We start from the raw sequence: 22,259 nt of genomic DNA on the forward strand, positions 1-22,259 counted from the left end.
AAGAGCCTTTAAGTCCTGATGAAATACTGAGAAGACTCATGGGACTGGCAGACTTAGAGCAGAGGCTAAAAGCCATTAATAAAATAAGGAGTCCAAAATGTAAAATACCAGCTGAGAGACTAATTTGTTGGTATTTCTGTTGTATCAGCTGTCTGCACACAGCTCTTCCCTTGTGAGCAGAGGCACACTCCCAGAAGAACCTAGTTCAACACAGTTGCTCTCATTATCAGCTGCTGGTAGCAAATTAAGAGCTGAGAAACACAGTTCCTAGAACTACTCTGCAAATGCTTTTTTCATCCATTAGTTACCTCTAACTTAAATAAAAACTTCTCTCAGATACAAGCTTTGATCCAAACTTTCTCCCTTTCCACAGTCGATGAGCAGAATGTTCCTGAACATTAATTCCCTTCATCAATCCGTACACTCAAAAGTACATATTGATAAGAAGGAGCTAAACAAGATTTTTTTTTTAGATTAAGAAAGCAAAATGAAAAGCTGTCAGTTCAGAAGACTTCTTATCATGTATTTGGATTATATTTAAATTGGCTTTTGTTTCATTGGCTTGTTTTAATTACCAAACATCTTAAACTAGAAAACCATATAGAATCAGAATGAGAAGATTTATAATTTAAAAATATATAAGGAAAAAAATCTTAAATGCATTTTTCAAAACACAACTTCGTAGCAGCAGAGAACAGATAGAAGAAAATTCTATCCTTTAGGTGTTAGAGCCCCACAACTTGTGTAACAGCAGCAAAGCAAGAAGGTGTGCAACAGAAAAGAGGCAAAGGAAACTTGAAACAATACTTTTAAAGAGATGGGACAACATGAATATGCAATATTTAGATATATTTTCTTCCAATCAAGTGTCAAGCTTGTGTGTGGTCTTTGAGCCTTGCAGGTTCACCTTCACTTCATCAGAAATGAGTTTTGGCAAGTTAATGTTTTGGATCTGTCTTCAGCTTATACATCTATGTAATTAAACTCAATTTGAACATACAATGCCCAGGATGCCTACAACAAGATTTTAAATTCTTTTGAAGCATTTAATAAAAATTTAATACTCCATAAAGTTGCACCACACACACTACCACATCTATTCAAACACAGCAGTTTGTTCTACAATCCAACACCAACTGTAAGTTTGCTATTATGAATCAACCTCCTATGTACTCTACTCCAGAAACTTTGGGAGTAGAGTACATACATCTCTTGGAAAACTGTTGTACCTCTGCAAACAGTTGAGCAGCAGAGGCTGTACAGTCCAAGTTTGGACCTTCCAGTTTTGCAGTGTGTTTGATCGTAGAAGGATGGGCAGATAGTACAAAAGAATAAAGTACGTGACTTAAGTAAGATTAAATTTGACTACTTGAGAAGTAATGGAAAATTATTCTTAACAGATAATGCTTTCAGAGACACTTTTACTGACACAATTAAACACTTGGAACAGGGAACCTAGATCCTGAAAATTCTCCTGCAATACACATTTTTTAAGAAAAGGTCAAATGGATGTTTACAAAGCAGGGATATAATTGATTCTGCCTGAGAAGCTGAAGCTTTATAACATCTTGAGGCCCCCTCCAGCTCTGTGTTTCTTTCATTCTGTGAACATCTCTAAATCAGGTTTCTAACAAATGATCGGGAGGGCCAGGTATGTGGGAGACGTGACATTAAAAGTTTTGGATGTAGGAATGAGGAGTATACCCTACCTGCTCCCACAACCAGTATCTTGGGTTCACAGCTACTGACACAGTGCAGGAGAGATCTGAAGCGGACATTGAAGTTGAGGAACGCCACCACACAGCCCAGCTTGGCCAGTCCAAACCACACATGGATGAAGTCTGGCTCGTTCCCCATCAGCAAGGCCACCGTGTCTCCCTTCTTCAGAGCCTCGTGCTGCAGGAAGACCTGTGCTATCCTGTTACTCCTGCGGTCCACATCTCTGTAGGTGTGAACGGTCCCTTCGTAGATGAGGAACGGTTTGTGGGGCTGCTTCTGCGCCAGCTTCACAAACTTGTCCAGGACGGTGACAACCCTCCCTTGCAGCCGGTACATCTCCATTCTCAGCCCATAGGTCAACACTTTGAGCAGGTATCTCAAGTCGGCCCAGAAGTAGGGGAAGAGGAGTTTCTGCATGAAGTGCAAGGAAAGAATCCCGACAGCAGCCCCCGGTACCCAGGAGGGCGGCACCGGGAGCGGGTAAAGGTCGTCCCAGCCACGCATCTCCTCACAGCCGGGCCGCCGGGCACACGGCCGGGCAGGGCGCGGAGGCGAAGGCCGGCACGGGCTGAGGCTCTTCCCGCCCTCACCTCCTCCACAGCGGGACGCCCGGGCCAACACCGCTCAGGAGCAAGGGAGACAGGGAGCTCCGATGGCACGGCCCGGCACGGCACGGCCCGGCCCGGCACGGCCGCAGCCGCCGTCCGCCTCAGCCTGGCCGCACCTGCGGGACGGCCCGGCGGGAGCGGGGCGGGAGTGCCTGCGCTGCCCGCGCACGGCTGAGCCCGGACACCTCCTTCCCCCTCGGCCCCGGGACTCACGCACAGCACCGGGCTGCTGCTGCTGCTGGGGCTGCTGCTGCTGCTGTGGCTGCCGGCGAGGCGGCGGCGGCCGCTCCCTGAGCCGGTTGCATAAGGCGCGATGTCCCGCTCACCCCGCCGGGCGGCCGCAGCCCGCGGTTGGCTCCCGGGGAAGGCGGCGGCAGCGCAGGAAGCCTCGCCCCGGGCCGAGGCGGCGGCTGGGCGAGCTCCGGGGAGGGCGGAGGGAGGCGCCGGGGGCAGGTGGCTCCCGCTGCTCCCCGGAGCTCGGCCCCGCCCTCAGGCTCGGCCCGAAGGAGCGGAGGAGCGCAGGCACCTAAGGCTTGAGTATTCCCAACTCTCTCTGTTTTTTCTGTTTTATCGAGGTCTGGTTAGATTAAAAATGTACAGACACAGGTCTGTTATACGAACGCCGACTGGACACGCATTGAAAACAAATTCAAGCAAATTAAATAGTGCAAAACTAGATTATGAGTGGATTTCATGCCTCTTTAAAGGTGATACTGTCAGTAGGCTGACAGGTTTTTATCGATACTATAGTGTTCCCTGCTTGGAAAGTGCAGTGGGTGTGTATGTTCTGTCCTGGCTAGGTGTAAATTTACAGGAAGAAAAAAATACTTGGGTTTTCAGCTGATTTTAGAATCACTTCTTCCAGAAAGACATTCTGTGAGAATACAGAGTTCTAGCTTACTTTTCTTAGGTGGAGATAACTTAAAGGGCCAGTATGTAAAATTTCTTCAAAGTAACTAATCGGCAGATTAGGTGCTGCATTAACCTGCATTAACATACGAAAACTCACAGTAGTTATTTGACTGACTGGAGTTTGGCTGTTGTTAACTGCTACAGAAACGTGCATAAATAATGAATAAAGGGAAAGTCTTTTACTCATAAGGAAGATGCACACTTATGTGTTGATTTGAAGGCAGATAGCAGTTGACAGATACGCTTGTTTGCAAAGATTGCTTTGAAGAAGGCAGAAAGAAAGCAGGAGGCACGGCAGTTCAGGTCCATGAAAAGCTCTTGGCGTATGGATGAGAGTGAGAGGAAAAGCAATAGGTAATTGATAGAGCACAAAAGTAGAATACATACAGAATGGGCTGTGGGTAAGAGAAGCGTATTTTAAATATACTGTGCTGTGAGCTAAAAGTCAGCCAGGCAACATTGTATTTACTAAAGTGACTAATGATTAGAATATCGCCACATGTCACATGAACAGAGAGGAAGAATTTTGTATCTTAGATATTATCAGTGCTGCTAATCCCCAAGAACTGAAATGATGAGCAAGACCTTAACATAAAGACTCTGGTATTCTGAAATACACAGTTTCAAAGCCAAATTGTAGGTTTGTGGTTTCTGAATTGTCCCTTTTCCTGTTAATTCTACATAGAAATTATATCGATCCTCTTTACTCAGTATCCAACTTTCTTATAAACATGAGCAATAACTAACTTCTTATATCCTCCTGAAGGGAGACAGGAAAATTCTCTAATGCATGTTATTTTCCAGTAATTTTCTGGTGTGTTATAAAAATGGGTGAGACACACCAACAAATATCAATAGACAATGGAAAAATCACGTAACTCGGGTGAAGCCATGCTGGAATTGGATTAAAACCCTTTCTGTGCCAGAATTCTTTTGGGATATTGGATTAATTTCTTACAATGTCCCCAAACCAGGTTATTTAGTCAAGCCACATGCTTAACCTTACACCTTAAGACCCTCAACTATAGATTGAAACACGAGGATCTGCAGTTTCTATTCTATGCTAAGTGAAATGATAGCCGGTCCAGCACCAGGTGGGTTAGGAATTAGTTAAATTCACCTTCGATATTTTTGCTCTCTATAGTTTTGATTCTTAATCCAATGGAAATATATGCACATTTGTTTCATTTTGATTTTTTTAAGTAAACAGCATAGAATTTTAATGGCTCAAATTAAATTTTTTTTCTTGTTAACTACTTCATATCAGCAGTGAAGATGCAATTATCTGCATGCGTAGGTTGTTGAATGTAACATATGAACAGCTAAGAGAACATGAGTTGCTATTTGCATTGAATAAATTATTGTAAAAAATAGTTGTCTGGGAAAAAAATGTATCTTATTATGAGAATAAAATTACTAACATAGCACATACTTGCAAGTGGTACATCCACATTGTGAGGAAACCTTAATTAAAACTATTCCAAAGGTTAACTCAAAAAAAACCCCTAGAAAGTTCTCATATTTTAAATGCAGTGATATTTGCTTTAAAGTAGATAAAACCGCAAAAATATAGTGAGAAATTACCTGTTCATCAGGTTCTTGTTAAATGTCATGAGCTGAAATCTAAATTATTTTCGATGTTATGTAGAACACATAAACTCGTACTAGAGACAAACCACTGAGTCCTGAATTATTTAGCATGCTGTAATTATTCTGCTCAATTTCACTTCAACAGGAACCATTTTGATGCCTGAAAGTATGTTATGACCCAATAGTTAAATAGAAAGGAGTTTAATTTTCTACTGGTGGAATTCATATGGGGAAGTGTTTTTTTAACACTTGTAGTTAGATAAAACATTTCCCTGTACCAAAATCTTAATATTACAAGAAAATACAGATTACAGAAATGCTTCTGTACCATAAAAAACCTGTAGTTTTGATATTACCATTTTGAAACATTGTGCCTTTTAATATCCAGATAACAAAATATGGTGCTGTACATACATTTCATTAACTCTGAATCTGGCTAATATCCTCATGGGAATTTGCTTGGGCTATTTTAGTGACATCACTGTCAATTTAGGGGGCGGGGGAAGAAGCTATTTTAAATAAGATCTGTTTGATGTATGGAGCTTTTGGGTCCCCTTGGGTGAAATAATAGCACAAATTTTGAAGTGTCAGCTATTTTCTAATTTCTTACCGAAGTAATTTTAAAATAGTTATTTTTTTCATCTGAAATAGAAGTTTTGAAATCTACAAGAGAAAGTGGCTAAATAGAAATTCCTTCAAGATAAAAGGTCTATGACTTAAAGATAGATTCCTGGCTTTTCAGGTTGTCAGAATTCTGTAATATGGAAGAGGAAGAAAATAGCATCATATTCTGAATATTTTCTTGCAGATTGTCCACTACTATTGAATTCTTCCTTTTTTACACTTCAAAATAAATATATTTCAAAATATATATTGTATTTTTAAATATATATTCTATTTTAAAACATAATCCAGAATATTAAATAAATAATAAAAGTACCTTGAAAATGCAATTTTCAGATTTTCACATCTCACTCTTCAATTCCATTACTACCATTACAGTAAAATAATAATATTCAAATAACCGTGTCTGTAAATTTCCACAGGTTAGCTGTGAAACAAATGTATACCAAAGTCTAAACTCTTAAATCTAAAATTAACTAAGTAATAAGCAAACCAGAATCTGATGTCTGAGTGGCCAGTAAGCAAGTCATAATGCTGAAACAGCCACACAAAACCAGCTCTTGACTAATAATGTCCCATGGGAATTTGGGGAATGAATGGTGTAGTCATACTACAGTTATTACAGAGACCTGAGAAGATAAAGTCTAAAGTTGTTGTCATGGCACAGACCAGACATTATGGAAGTTTTTCATCATAGGAAGGCATTTAGGGTTCAAATCCATAGGAAATTAAAATTAATTTTTGCAATATTTATGAATGCTTGTTTATTCTGTAGTTGTGTGAGGACATTCATTTGAAATATTTACATAACATGACGTGCCTTGTCTCAAGTCATTCACTACAGCATGTCAACACTACAGACTTGGGGCAACCTTTCAAAGATGTAGAGAAATGTCACCTCTGGTAGATGAAATTTTATTAACAGAAAGCTTTACTATTAATTTAATATATAATTTTAAACCCCCCGTATTTTATTTTTAATTTTATTTAGCTTTTAATAGGTTCTACAAGTAAATTTGTAGTTTTGCCTGAATTCATGAAAATAGTTTTTACTAGGAGCCATACACATTAGCACCCCAGTAAAATTTAGCCACAAGCTTCCAAAGAAGCATACCTAAATATTCAAATTTTCTCGCTCCTAGAACAACCTCATGGACTGCTGATGGCATGAGTTCACAACAGTGAGTCTTTGGGTCCTGAAAAGAGAGAGTTGTGGTTCAGTCCCACTGTCATCCAGAAGTGATGTGAATTGAGCGAGCTATGAGCCTATACACTTGATACAAAATAATTATATAGAAGGATTTCACATTGTAGTCTGATAGTCTCAAACCAGTGGTTTTGATTTTACTCATTCTCAGCTCCTTCCCATCAGGTATAAAACACAGCACTGACCTGTCAAAGGGATGCATACTTTACATGGCTCTAAAGAACAGGTCACCGTTCATACAGAAAGATGAAATAAGAGCCAGATGAAAAGTAGAATCTGAGTATAAATCCTTTATAAAGGATATTCTGGTGTTGTCTCAGGTGTAAGGTAAACAAGACTTGAAAACATGGGGAAACTCCAGACAGGACCTGAAATGAAAGAGAGAAGGAAACAGACTTCTCCTTAGTAGGAAGTGCTATCATTTGCACATTCTTTAAATAGATACCTTGTTGACCACTAGTTTAACTTGACTCATGTTATGGGTGATTTGAACATTTTTTGAAAGTTCTACACCTTCATTTTTTTATTATTCTTAATTTTTTTCTAGACTACCGCTGCAGAACATAGTATCCCAATTCCTTTTTCTTTTATGTCAAATGACAAAAGCATTCTTTTAAACAATCTTAGCTGTCATGGAATATGATGGCATAACAGTCTAGAAGAAATCTTCCAGTGATTGTCAGGGAAATTTTCTGTGTCAAAACAGCATGGAGCAGATGAGTCATGCAAATCATGAGCAAAACTTCAAAAATATGTAACTGTCTCTAAGAAATCACATATGAGCTAGATGCCTACCATATCCATTGTTTGCTTCAGCTTTGTAGGTATGTGCTAGGGAGACAAATTTTAATTTAAAATATTTTTTTTAAAATAAGCATCTTTCAGATCAGGGTGTTTTCAGTAAGTACCAGTTGGAAGTATTCAGTGTTTTCATTATCATGCTGAATTTCTAGGTGAAAGGGCTGCTGTACTCATCTTCCAAAGGATTAGAACAGGGTGTCTGCTCTCTGTGCCTTCAGGCACACATAAGATAGTTTTCAACTTGCCTCTGCTTTCTGTTTGCAACACAGTTAAACAGTATGCCAGAGAATATCTGCCCCTTATTTGTGCTTTCATTGTTTTGTGCTTTGATTGCATTTGAAATTTTATCTGATGACTGTGACCATAGTGTTATCAGTGTTAGCTGGTATAATAGTTCATTTCTGTGACCTCTTCTTGCCAGAAGCACTTCCCTGTACTTGTACTACTATTTCTGATACTGTCCTGTGTTTCAAGAACTTAGGTCTTCTATATGGAACATTTTCAGAAATACTTTGCCATCTGGTATAACTGGGCTATATGCTAAAATACTGACTTCTTTAAGTTCAGTAGCAAAAACTTCCACTCATTTTCTTAGCTTTCTTCTCACACGTTCCTTTTCTGTGGTGTGGAAATGAAGAGAGAACATTACTCTCTTGAAAGCCCAAGGAGCAGCTTACAACAGAAGAGGAAGAATTTAAAGCACTTAAGAGTTACAGGTACTTGTACTTCTCTGCACATGTTTCAGCATTACTGAATGCTGAAACCACAGTCATTTTGTGGTGCAAGAGACTCATTCCTCAAGCATCTTCTACGTAGATGCTGTTCAATGCAATTTTAAATCAAAGTGATCTTGTATTAAGTTTGCTGGATTGAGTTGGTGCTGTTGTGCTAATAACACAGCTAATAACTGTTTCTGGCACATATGAATTTTGCTTGCTGGAAGCAATGTTTGACATGACATGCTTTTATGCTTCCCTTTTTTCCTGGTATTCCCCTTTCCCCCTTCACAAGGCAGTTTACTTTGAGAGATAACGGAGAGAAAACCCCCTTTTCCTATTCCTGTGGCTCCATTATACGTAGTCAGAGTCACCAAGCAGCAACAGCGGAGCTACTCAAACAGCCTGAGGAGCAAAACAGGTGCTGAGGATACCCCTAACACAGACAAAAGCACCCTCCCTGACCAGGGGGCAGTCTGGCTGCACCTGAACACACCGGGGTCTGGGGCACTTCAACACAGGAGCTGCCAGCAGTCCCAGACTGGTAATGGATCAGGGCCAGGGGAGGGGATGAGGCCAGAGGTAGCACTAGAGACAAGAATAAGACAATGTCCATCCACAGGGCAGGACAACTCAGGTCAGGTAAGTGTGGATGCCAGCCCTGAACATAGACCTTTGGAGCATTTGGGTAGAGGGGAGAGCACCCCAAGTGATTGCTGCTCATGGCCATTAGGGCAAATTTATGTCACTACTTGTTACTTGATTCTTGCAGGTTCTAAGAAGTTGGTGGATCCTCATATCTCCAGCAGTTTTCTGAGAAGTGTTTCTGAAAAAAAAACCCTTTTATGTTTATTCAGATAACTTGTCATATGAACTGCAGATGGAATCTGTCATATTCAATCACCTTGACTGATAAACCTCATGAGGCTAATGGGGAAAAAATGTAGGAAGAAAGCTAATGTGGTACAAATAAGGTGACTCAATCACATACTTTTCTATCATTCAATTTACTTTTTCTTTATGTGATACAGTCTCTACTACATGCAAAGAAAATATCTTTTGTATGTGTCATTTTATGGTGTTTGTAAGATTGAAGCCATGAACATTTCAGACAAATTGGCCATTTTCTTAGTTTCTAACTGCCTGGGGTGTGTCTGTGTTATTAAGTGGTTATCTGAAAAATGAGGAGTTAAGTATGTAGGTATCTTCAAATACTAGTCTGGTAATAAAAGAAAAAAGAACATGGTAACCACAAGGCAAGTATAGACACTTCTAAAGTCAGCATTATATGAGTAAATAGCTATGCTTTTATTTCTGGAAGGGACTTTCTTGCCAAAACCTTCATCTGGATGGAGTTGAATAACTTCTTACATCTATATGAATGATCTTGTTGCAAAATGATTTCATGCCAAGAAAAAGAAATCGTGTTCAAAAAGAAATTTTTAAGGATATGTCTGTGTGCAGGGGCCATTTTTTATAAATGACTTGCTGAAATCTATGTTAGTAGCCTGTGTTGTACACCAGTCCCTTAACCACCTAATAACAATTGATCTGTTGGCTATTTGCACCTTCATAGTCTCGTCTCAATGCTGTTAACAGACCACTTGCTCCATGAGTGTTAGTGGTCAGTGGGATACTAGTAAATGTCAAGATAATCCCATTTTGTCTTCTCTCCACTAGAATACGATTTGCTCAGGTACCACTGTGTTAACAGCACTGAAAATGTCTTCAACATAAGGTAGTGAGCTCTACTTTCCACTGAAAGCAAAAGAAATTTAGCAAGATTTCTCAAGGTCAGCTGACTGCGGAACGATGTACAAAAATGACCAGCCAAAATGGTCTCACTGGAATAATTTATTGTTGATATGTTTTCCTACATTTCCATCTGTCTGCAAACCATGATAACTGAAAACTAACAGGCCGGGGAAATCACCTTACAAGTTGCTTTTGCAATTGCAACATTATGCCAAGGTAGGAAACTTTTTGCCTGACTAGCTTGTGTAATAATCAAAGCAGACAATTGCCTAGCTGGAGCAAGAAAAAACACAAACTGCAGAAGGGTTTCACTTTTGTGATGGCAGTGACTACAACATTCTGCCTAGACAGCACAGCAATAAGTCTCTTCTGTCATGCGTTCTTTTCTGTAAGTAGCTCAGTGAAGACCTCTCACCTAATAAAGCAGCAAGAGCTGGAGCGGGGTGTTAATCTTTTTCCTTTTTTTTTCCTTTTTTCCTTTTTTTTTCTTTTTCAGACATCTTCCAACAATGGCGGCAAGAAAGAACACAGATTAAACAAGGGGAAAGGCACAGTAGGAAGGCCAGAGAGGCCAGCAATGTGCTGCATATCCTGTTCCCTTTCCTGTGCCCTGTCCCTCAGCATTACATTGCTTTCCAAGAGTTGGGTATAGGCTCTTTGCAATGTGAGAACTCAAGGAAGGGCAGTGGCAGTAAGGAAAGAAGCAACATGTTACAGCTACGCCATAGGGCCTGAAAGTTATTCCAGCTTTCATACTGATTTTTTTTTTTTTTTGCCTGAAATTAAAGTTCAGAAGTCTTTACTATGCCTATATAATTCAGGAATAAAGTATTTCTTTGCATCGGTTTTTTCTGAAGGGCTTTAGTGCCTTATTATTAATTTTGGGCTCTTGTCTGGCAATGTGAAAAAGATTGTGTCTGGAAGTTGCTCAAAATCCTTTTCTAAAGGAGTTTTGAGTGTACGCACAATTTGGTTACTCCGTCTTTGTGTTAATTTAATAACAAAATTATTTCATTTGTGTGCTTTGCAAATACTATATTCATAAACTAGTGGTTATTGAAATATTTTGAAGAAGGTTTCCATAGTAATTTTTAGTAAATATTCCAGAATCATCTCCTTGAGGTTCCAAAACCAGAAAAATTACATTGACGTATTTCTAAATATTATCTATATAAAAGACCAGCCATTCAATATGCTTCTCTTTTAAGGGTTCCAGAATGAACAGTTCCGTTAATTTTAAACTTTTAAACTTCAGTTTTTCTACACTGAGCATATTTTTAAGGTATTGTCAGTTGAAATTGCTAAATACTGCTGAGGGTGTAGAAGAGCCATTTGACAGGTCTGGCAGAAGATAATACAGACTTATTGCTAAATTATTTTCCTTTCCTCCTCCCAACAGGCAGACTCCATATGTTAATTTACTGTCTCTAAAACTCAGAAGCAGAATAAGGCACTTTTCATCATTCCTACCATGTTTCTCATGAACCCCACTGAAAGGCTGTGTAAGTATCTCTGTCTCTGAAAGCCCTTAACCTCTTTGCCATATCGTTGTTCCTCTTCTTTCTGAAAAATATCTCAGGCTTCAAATCAAACTACAAAAAATTAGGGGGTTTTGTAATGGAAGTGGTACTTGTGTTAAGATTATCTAACTCTGTTAATTTTTATTGCGTTCTTGTCAATAGTGTATATTTAAAATTTTTGACTCAATGTGGTGAGACTCTTCGTTTATAGGTATTGATATTGATGGTTTTCTCATGACTATTTCCTTGTTCTCCTGGTTGTCTTACTTAGTTAAGTAGATCCATGCTACACTTTTGGCTTTCTTTTTCTTTATGTCCAGAGGTACAAGCTCTGAAGTTTTTTGAGCAGGATTCCCTTTACTGTAATCTAAATAAAATGCATATTTATTGTTCATATCTATGTGGCAATGCAGCTGTCCAACTAAAAGGAAGTAAAAAGTATATAGAAAATAAGCTTCTCCACAGAGCAAGAGTTTTATATAATCTGTTTTGTACAAGTAAATAATAGTAGTTTTCGTCAGTGTGGGAAGCTTTGTATTACTAATCCTTGCAATTCTGTTTATAACTTAAAGTCAGGACTGTAGGAAACTATGTGCCTTAAAGAAAGAAGCAGCCTATACTGGAGATTGTTTTAGAACATAATCTACATTTCTTCAGCACTTTTATTTCAAGAGCTACAACTGTCACCACATGCAGAAATGTGTGAGCTCTAAGACACAGACAATATTGAAGACAAAATCAGTACCTGTTATGAAATGGGCCCAAAACATCATATAGCAATTGTTATTTTTATAACAAGAAAAAAAGGAAAAAAAAGTTATTTTGGAAGACTTTCTAAACTTGATGACAGTGTTGCTTTCAGAAAGTGTTTTGTGGAAATTTTTTAATTCCTACATGGAGGATAAATGAATCTGACAATATACCTGTGTAGTAAAAAAGTAATAGGAGCCATGTTGCTATCAGATTTCTGGTATTTAGAAGGCAATGAACGACTTTATAAACACTTTTCTTTACTCATTACTCCACATTCTAGGGTGATCTACTTTAAAAATAACTGTATATGTAGTTGTTTACAATACAGAATGCCAACACAGTTTAATTTAAATATATTCTTTTAAGGTTTTTGAAAGAATTCTTTGGTGAATTACATTGAATTTGATAAAATTCAAGTAAATACTACAAGCAAAAATGAAACTCAAGGAAAAACAGCAAAAAAGTTGTTAAAACAAACACTAAAGCAAGCATTATCCAGCATTAAACATATTTCAGTATTTAAAATATCCCCATATTTTTTTAATTTTTGAAGTGTTAAGTCTTTTTGTTAAGAAACATGGATCAGTTTAAAACTCACATTAACCTTTCTCTTTGACTTAAGGAGTTTCAAAATTTTATGTGTATGATATGTATCTGTAGGACCTGTAAGGATAGTATAAATATGATTCTTCAATAGAGGCTTTAGTAAAGCAAAGAAATATCAAACACTTTACTTTGAAAATTGTTTCTTTATGTCTGTTTGGGATTGGCTCATCTGCATTTAAGGGAAGATCCCTCATCTCAAAACTTTTAAATTTGTACTATTTCAGTATATTTAAGTACCAACACATCAGAATACTTGGACTAAAATTTGCTTACTCCTATTCCTCTCTGCCATGTAAAGGACATGAATATTTTCCCAGCAGCTTCCTTTGACAGTCAAAGTTTAGTGATCATGATGCACATGGTAAAATGTGCCTTATTGGTACTCTTCAATACAGCATATATTTTTTTTAAATGAGATGCAAAGGAACCTTTTAGGTTTTTTGTTCTCAATATATTTTGCTGCTTCTAAGATACAATTTTTCTTTTCAGCTTTTAAAACCACCCGTATTTGTGTTTGTTTTGACTTAAAATAGCACATTCTGTAAAATATAACAAGGGTAATAAAATTCTTATTTGATTTCTGTAACTGTTCTTTTAATTAAAACCCTACTTGTAGAAAGCTTTGGAAGAAGTCAAACTTTTTTGACACGTGTAAAAACTTTACAGCTAATCTAGTCCAAGCAAAGAAAACAGAATAACAATTGTTTTTAGGCCTGAGGGAACAATGGCAATGCCAGATAAAATTAGTGCCACATAAAAACATTAGAATGTTTTGAAATCAGCAGATAGAATGGGGATTAGAATGTCATGCAACCCTCCAGTTGTCCCTGAACAAAACCAGCCTGAAACAGGCTTTTTTAACATTAGCCTGTTTTCTGGCAGTTTGTTTACCTGCTTGAGGCTTGGTGCTTCTGCACTACCTAGTATCTCCACAGGTTAAAAACACCTCAGGTTTCTGGGTATGCAAGGCTTTCAGATGCCTCTGTGCTTATCAATACTCCAGATATTTGTGGCTGGATAGTAAGAAACTTCTTCAGTATATTCTAGAGGAATATGTGGGAGGGCTGGTTTTCCTTTTAACGCCTTCCCTCACTTATGTAATATTCTCTCTTTGAGTTTATATCTCCCAGAGAAGATTTTGAATATTTAACTTGCTTTTCAACTCAAAAAAGAACAGGTTTATTCATAGGCAGTGATGGTTCATGTGCAAGTTAAATCATGTACAGGGAAAAGTAGAATAATTAATTTGTGGCGCTGCACATCAGCCCAAATACTCCAGAGGATTCTCTGGAGGCTGCAGGACTGTTCTGTGCATGACACCAGCTTGGGCAGAAAGACTGAGGGTAGGAAATGTATTAAGCTGCTGAGCAGGACAGACCACAGAACCTGACCAGCACTGAGGTGTCATAGAGGTAGGTAAAAGTGAGCAGTGGCAAGAACAAGCTCTAAATCTTGGAAGTATAAATTTTAGAAGTTTCTTGAGAAAAAAACGGCATAGTGTGTCTTTGCCAAATCGTTTGCTTGCATTCAGATTGTGGCTATGTCTTTCTGTCCTTCTGGTGCATAAGCTTAACACAAGGCAGCATTAAGCTGACAGACTGAATGACTTGTGGTATGTATAGACACTTATGTAAATACTGCCTGTAGTTCATATACTCAGATATTAACAAAATTACTTCTGAACTTCTTTCCAGAGGTAATTTTTTTTGTGCTCCTGGCATGGTGAAAGCATGTAAGTATAATCCTACTTCTTCAGATCTCAAAAAAAGACTCAGCATTATTAGCAGATTAAAGTCCTTGCACGTAAAAGGTGTCCAGGCTTTGAATAGAGAAATTAGTGCCCTCCCTATTCATTGTTGAAATTGATAATGCGCAAAGGATTTTTTTGCCTTTTGTAGGATTCTTATTCCTATTGCTACAAATATTGTGGTCTGCATATGAAATATTCAGTCCCTCAATTTCTTTAAGAGTCTTCTTGTTTGATAGGTTACTGTTGTTTCACACCCATCTGTGACAAGGGGTACTAAATTTTATATTTAAAAGCTTTTCAGTACTAAAAGTTCTTATTGTAATATTTGGCACTAATTTCTGTAATGGTGATTTCATTCCAGTTTAAGTGCCAAGTTTCAACTATTGTAATTTGTTTCAGGCTTTTGTACAGTCCATGACAGAATTCCTTTATGAAAATAAGTTTAGGTAATATAATTTTCAAAATTGAATGCATGTCTTGTTCCAAAACAAAAGCAAAGTCATCAAATTTGAAATAACAAATGAAGAGATGTTACCGATACTGTTTGGAGCTGGATATTTGCTGATACAGGAATGAAACAATGCAAAAAAACCAGACAAGATGCCGTAGTCAGATACCATTACTGAAAGTACTGAAGGAGAAAGAAAAAACATGAAAGAAAGATCAACACTGGGAGGTGACTGGAGGCTTTGAACTGTGAAGCAAATGAAAGTGTAGGGGACAATTCCCAAATCTGCAATCTGTTTATATTCTTACCACAATAACCTTACATATTTTGAGTTTTGGCAGGTCACCTAAACCTTATTGATGCATACAGAGGAGATTACGTTTAGTCCTGAGATAAAATTCCTCCTGTTTTTGAACAAAAATACAAAACATAGGTGGGGAGAGGCCAAAAGAAGTCATGTGGTATGTCTTCACTTTAAAAGAAATTCAACAGTAAATAAAGTATATACCTGATATTTATTTCACCAACGCATACAGCTTGTGAGAGCAAGCAAGAACAGGCAACCAATCCCTCTGCCATGCGAAATGTGGTTTCCTGCGAATGCTGACCATGGCTGGATGACTGCTTTCTTTGAAGTACAATAAAATGTTCTCAAGTAACTCCATAACAAGCAATACAGTGGCTAGAAGCTCAGGACACATCTGAGATAAATTTTTTTGAAACAACTTTGAGCAACATTTGTTCCTCCTCAGCAGTCCAAGAGTTCCTATTGGTGTACGAAAGTGTTTCACAATGCCCAGCTCTCCTGACCTTGAAAGTATAGTTTGTTTCACTATTTGGGCATTGAGAGCTCTTCACCCAGAGATACATCTATATGCTGAAGCAGGGTCTGCTGCTCACAAAAGAGTGTGTTCATTCTCTGCCTTTTCAGGCCCAGGGAACAGTGAAGGGAGACTCGTGCAAATGAAGTCCTTTTTGGGGACTTTTACTGCACTGTTGTCTGTATATCTGCTAAAGGTGCAACTCAAAGCATTCATATTTGAAAACTGTATCATTAGTAGGAAGAGATTGGCACTTCCAAGAGCCAGTTGCCGTGCTTAATTATGTGGGTGGTATGCACTGTTGCTGCTAGAGGTAATTAAAATTACCTGTCAGGGTTTTTGATTGTACCTTCATGGAGGGATGCAAACATAGCTGAATTCCTCTCTCTGCTCTACACTATTCTAGAAGCTCTTAGACTTGCAGAAAAAATACAGGTTTTGTGCAGGTCAAATCATCTTGGCCACTGTGCTTCATATCCAGGGTAACCTCAGTGGGAGCCTGCTTTATGCAGCCCATTGGAGAATAAACAGCCTTGGTTTGTATGTGCTGACTTTGGAAGCCATGTCTTTGGATTTGATCACTCTACCCAGTGCAGCTTTCTATTCACAAAGTTGCTGATTAATTATTTTCCTCTTGTGTAGATACAATTCCTTCCTTTTTGCATTTAGTTCCTTACATATTTTGTATCTTACTGCTTCCCTAGTTTATCAAGACATTTGTACTGGTAGCAAAAAAAGTACTGGTGCCTTAAAAAACATACTGGGTAGCTCCATCATTGATGGAGAGGAATTTATTAGCATATCTTTTGTTCCTTAAACCAGAAATTGAAATACTGTTTTAAACTGAACTGTAAACAAAAGAGATGTAATTTATTTTCTAAGGCATTTTTGAAAACATTAAGGATAAACACTTCCAGGTGGAGAGAAGTGGGACATAATTTGTTCTTCACATATGCAGATGAATAAACCACTAGCTTTTAATTGTCAAGCCAGGAGCAGAATTGTTGCCTTGTGCTCTTCTTTAACTTTTTCTGAAGACTAAATGTTGGTAAAGAATTGAATGTGGAGGAAAAGGGTGAGGAAGAATGGTGGAAGTAATGGGCAGACAGTGTACTGTAATATATCTTCATAATGACAATAAAGCCAGATCAGTGACTAGACTTTTCTCTGGGCTTCCAGAGAAAAGCTCTCTAATAATATCTTGATTATTAGAAAATAATTGTGTCCTGGGCTGCATTAGGGGAAGTCTTGCCAGCAGGCCAAGAGAGGCTCTCCTTCCCCTTTCCTCAGCATTGTTAATGCCACACCAGTATTCCTGCATCTAGTTATGAGCACATGGAGAGTATTTTGGGTACTGGGGACAGTTCGGGCCAGCATGAAGATCTTTATGGGTCTTTATTTCCTATGAGGAAAAGCTGAACAAGCTGGGGCTGTTTAGTCTGGAGAAGAAAAATCTCAAGGGGAATCACCTCACTATGTACAAATACCTGAATGCAGTGTGTACAGAACGTGGAGCTGTGATATTATCAGCAGTGCCCAGTGACAGAACAGGAGGCAATCGGCACATACTGAAACACAGGAGGTTCCTCTGAATGTTAAGATGTTAATATTAACAGTAACAACATCAGGAAAAGGTTTGGGTTTTTTTATCAGAGGGTGACCAATCACTTGTGCAAGTTGCTCAGGCTGGTATTGATTCTTCCTCTTTGGAGAGGAGACTCAAAACCATCTGGGTAACTGGCTCTAGGTGTTTCTGCTGGACTTGAGGGATTGGACCAGAAGACATGCAGAGCCTTCCAACCTCAACCATTCTGTGATTAAAAATCAGGCTACTGCTGTTTTATAGAAATCTGTGCATGCAAGTACTAGAGAAGGCAGCCGTATGAGTAATGTTCAGAAATGCTACCACCTTGTGGTGGCTGGAATGACTGAACATACTGACAGTGCTCTGAAACTCATCTCCTTACCTGCATGGTACAGGTAGTGTCCACACACCTTCTGAAACGAGATTTCAAAGTGCTTTTGTTGTTCCTCCGTACTATTGAAGTAATTTCTTTCAGTAGATTGGCTTGTTTTAGTTTAACATTATCCTCTTATTCATATGGTTTAGACAGGCCTGCAAGGAACAGGGAGTTGGACTCAATGATTCTGAAGATTAGTAAATTTACATGGATTATGTAACAAGTATTGCTCTTTTATAACCTCACTCCAAATTCAGAAACCTTGTAGCCCATGGGAGATGTCAATGTACCCTAGGTGAAGATAGTATTAGTAATTATTAGTAATTATAATTAGTAATTATTAGTAATTAGTAATTCTATTAATATTAGTCATTATTAGTAATTAGATGGTGGTTGTTGTTGTTGTTGTTATTAATGGTGTTTCAATGCATTATGACAGTAGTGGTAGCATTAGCACTTGTAGTGACAGCACAGACTAAAACCAAGGGAAAGTAAGTGTCATCCTTGGGAAACAGCTAACCAAACACCTCTGTAAAATGGGCTCCAAATGGGGCAAGAACTAGGTTAATTCAATACCTGTTTTATCCATCTGGATAAAAGATCATGCAAATGCAGGGAAATAACACAGTAGAATATATAGCAGACCAGTTTTCCCTCATGTAAGTGTGGAGTTGTTTAATTTTTAAATGCAATCAGATATGTGCAGTGAAAGAAAGTACATCCAGCAGGTGTGCTAACGTTATATTCTCTGGTCAGCTTCTTCCTGCAACACTTTATAGCACCTTTTAACAGGGAGTAGGTGTCCAATTCCAGAAAAAGCTGGAACTAACAGTCATTTCAGGCTAATTTTCATGAAAGCTCTATTTCAGCAGTATAGCAACTGATAAATAATGGAAATTTTGAGCCAGAATTGATGAGTTTTTGCAAACAGTTTATCTGTGTTAATTCTGGTGTAAGTTGTGGGAAAGAATGACCACTAAATGCTTCAACTGTATTTTGACATTGAATGTTTATTTTCCACAAAAAAAAATCTGTCACTGAGCATTACATAAAATATTGTAATTAAATATTACATCATATACTTAACAAACATTGAACTATAGTCTATATGCAGTGCTTTTGGTTACATTTCCAGCTGCATGTTTTGTACATTACTAATCTAATAATTTACGCACTTTAAAAGCAGAATCAGTATCATGAGCTAAAGGAGTAAAATATTTAACTAACTTAAGATACTAGTGGCCTAGACAAAAATAATTCATATCAATGACAGATGTAAAATAATGCTGTGCAAACAATTGCTGCAGAAGCATCTTTTCAAGTGCCAGTTCATGAGCTAGTCTGCACTCAAAGGTCAGTGTCTGGGAGCAGAAGTGGATACAAAATAATCTCATTTAAAATGTGGCTTACCTTAAGGGAAAAATTCAAAACAGAATTGTTTGAATTGTCAGGCATTGTTACCACTTTTACAATGTTTTCAATGCAGGAAACACTGTATTTTATTCTCAAGATGAAACTAGCCATGGTTTAGCTGTTTTCTCTCTTGATCTTCCTCCTCACAGGGCTATTCCCATTTCCCCAATTCCCAGGTCATTTAGGTTTCGGCTTCTGAGCTCAGTCAGTCTGCTATTAAGTTTGCCAGTTCATACTCTCATTTGGCAACACTTGTGATACAAAGCACATTTGGATGACCCAGTCATGTCACAGAAACACTGAGTAGCTGCCAGGTGGCAACAGCATTCCACCATTACCAAGCAAGACTGTTTCAAATTGAACAGCTAGCACGAGTTTTTCTTGGTAGCTACCTAAAAACTTACAATAATAACATTAAAAGTTTTGTAAAAAGCTATTAGTTATTTTAAATTTATTATGAATACAGGTTCCTGAGATTTTAATTTTAAATGATTGCTTGATGGTACTTTAATAAAGTTAGGCTTTTCTATGCAGAAATACAAATTTGGGGGAAAAACAAAACAAACCGAACAAAAAAATACCCAAATACTCCTCAATATAATAGAGAGCAAGTAATGCAAAAATTAAATAACTTCCTGCATACTCATAGAAACCTCTTCCTAATGTCTTTCTACAAACAAGAAAATTAAGTCAGGCAAATCAAGTGAAAAATGCTGTCTTTTTGTCTTCCCTTAGCCACAGGGAATGCCACTTCTTTCTAGAGTCAAGTCAGAGGTTAAGAATGATTTTCAGTGTGTCTGTTTTCCACAAATGCAATTAACCATGGCTGGAAGTCATATTAGAAAGAGCCTACATGTGGTCTGCTGGAAACCTTCAAGACCGATTTTATCTTATATCCACTTTTGCATGGGAATTTCTTATTTTTGTTTGTCTCTTTTGATTAGGGTGAATTTTTTCTCAAGACATCTTTCCACCAACCACCCCCCACCCAAAAAAGGAACTTTTTTTTTTTAAGTTTTGGGTTTGGTGTGTTTGTGTTTTTGTTTTTTTTTTTTTTCTTTTGAAGTTTTATTTTGATTTTTTTAAAATTGATTTTACCTCCTTTAAAAGGAATTTACACATGTGCAGATATTCATTGATTAGTACTAACAGAATGTATGGTAGTAAGCCCCCTTATGTCCCCGCGCTGTCTTTAGGACGCACAGATAAACCCTGGGAGACGGGAATCGCCCGGCACTCATTGCTGCAGGAAAGGGAGTCGGTGTGATCGGCGGTTCCCGTGATGGCATCACTCCTCCAAGCCCCAGGTGAGATCGGCCGATCTCCCACACCGCGGGACTGCGGCTCCTGCGGCACAACACTGAGGCACCGGACAGAAAACACTTCCCGCTTTCCACCGGCGCCTTCCGAGGGACTTCAACCACACACACACACTCTGCCCCGCAGGAATGCCACCAAATCTGAACAAATGCTACCCCAACGGAGGGGCTTGGATCCACCTGTTACAGGTAAAAATTGATCAAGCCAATTTAATAATCACAAAAATATAATTTATTGCGTGACCGATATACAGTCTCGAGAGCCACAATCAAAGGGACAGCGTCGACCCTGGGTTTGGTGCTGGGTGAACACTGGTCTAGCGCATCGAATCCCCTCTGTCCATGAAGGCAGTCTGGTAGAGTCAGTTTTTATGCTCTTGTTGTTGCCTGAGGCAGAGTCCCTCTTGCTCTTTTCATAGCTAAACCTATTCATGTAGTCTCCTTTCTCCGAGTTGGGCTGGACAATGTGGTTCCCCGCGATGAGTGCTGATGGCAGGTTTATGGGAACCGGCATTCAGATGCAAGTTGTCCAATAGCTTCTGCTATCTTGATCTCAGTGCTTGGTGAGTGTTCATCATCCAGGTGACCTTTGAGTAATGATCCATCTCCTCCCGAGCCAGGCTCTTTTGGCTGCAAATTAGACCTCTCCATGCTGCCTCTGCAGTTTCTCAAGGGAATGTGGCAGTCTGCTGGTATGAGGCAACCCCTCGGCTCCCGCATGTGGATTTGAAAAACGCTTTGTAAATATTTCTTTCAAACACTATAACATATATTCTTATCATATTCTACATAAGCACGAATTATCTAAATCACATATTACACACCCTCAGGCCTGGTGCTGGATCTACTCAGGAAATTTCAACATGCACGCTTTGTCTCCTCCCTTCTTCCAAGATCCCAGGTGGAACAGGGGACTGTCGCAGCGGCTTCACAGTGGGCAGTTCCCGAAGGGTGTCCCGCTTGGCTCCCTGCACACCTCACACTCCCTCGCTCAGACCAGTTGCTCTCATCGGCTCGGCCACAGGTTTTCCACAGCACATTCCCAGACCTCTCGTCTTTTGGAGCGTTTCCAGTCGTGCTGCAGCGACACGAGGACGGCTCGAGCTGCTGCCCGCATTCCAATGCTGGTGTTTCTTCTGGGGTCTCTTTGTGTCCACTGGCTCCTGCATGATTTCCCCCTCATCCCCACCCCGCAGGGCCGTGCCCTTCGTCAGACGTAGTCGTTCCCCATTCCCGGCTGGCTTCCTCCTATCCAGGGCACAGCCCTGCAGCTAGCACCTTGCACACCGAGCTACCTGCACCGAGAGTGTTTGTCGAAACCCCCAGCGGGGAGGCTGTGCTTTCATACCAACACACACAGAGCAAAAAGGGGACTTGTTAAGCATCACAATGTAAACAGCTGTTTACTACAACAATAGTAAACAAAGACTTGTAATGGAACCACAGCCTGTATTCCTGTCCGTGTCGGCAGGCCAGAGCTACATTTCTGAAAATATCTTCGAAATAAATCACGACAGGCTCCATTTGAAGGAAGCAAAGCAGTGTAAATATGAATTAAGCAAGTATGAAGAGCCAACAAAGGCTGCCCTGAAGTCTCCACTTGTCCTTCTGTGAGGAAGAGCTACCTTCTTCTACCATTACTTTTAAAACTATGTGAATTGCTTTTGCTTGGAGATATATCCGACAGCCAACAATCAAGGGCAGCACCGACCCCGGGATTGGAGCTGGGTGAACTC

General features: G+C 39.1%; 1 protein-coding gene and 1 long non-coding RNA gene across 3 annotated transcripts in view; one reads left to right on the top strand and one right to left on the bottom strand.

Annotated features, from left to right (window-relative positions):
* SLC27A6 (solute carrier family 27 member 6) overlaps nt 1–2,719 on the bottom strand; it is a 37,235-nt gene extending 34,516 nt beyond the window's left edge. The window contains exon 1 of one of the 2 annotated variants that reach the window (XM_064402818.1): nt 1,710–2,719. In XM_064402818.1, coding sequence (XP_064258888.1) covers nt 1,710–2,223 — 514 coding nt within the window. In that variant the 5' untranslated portion in view covers nt 2,224–2,719. The remainder of the gene's footprint in view (nt 1–1,709) is intronic. The other variant, XM_064402817.1, reaches the window with a different exon arrangement.
* A 5,175-nt stretch (nt 2,720–7,894) lies between these two features.
* On the top strand, nt 7,895–21,543 carry LOC135289259 (uncharacterized). Its single transcript, XR_010352042.1, has 3 exons — nt 7,895–11,434; nt 14,506–14,543; nt 20,401–21,543. It is a non-coding gene; the product is annotated as an uncharacterized LOC135289259 (long non-coding RNA).
* Nucleotides 21,544–22,259: the final 716 nt, after the last annotated feature.

Source organism: Passer domesticus, chromosome Z, assembly GCF_036417665.1.
Source record: "Passer domesticus isolate bPasDom1 chromosome Z, bPasDom1.hap1, whole genome shotgun sequence".
Taxonomy (NCBI): Eukaryota; Metazoa; Chordata; class Aves; order Passeriformes; family Passeridae; genus Passer; species Passer domesticus.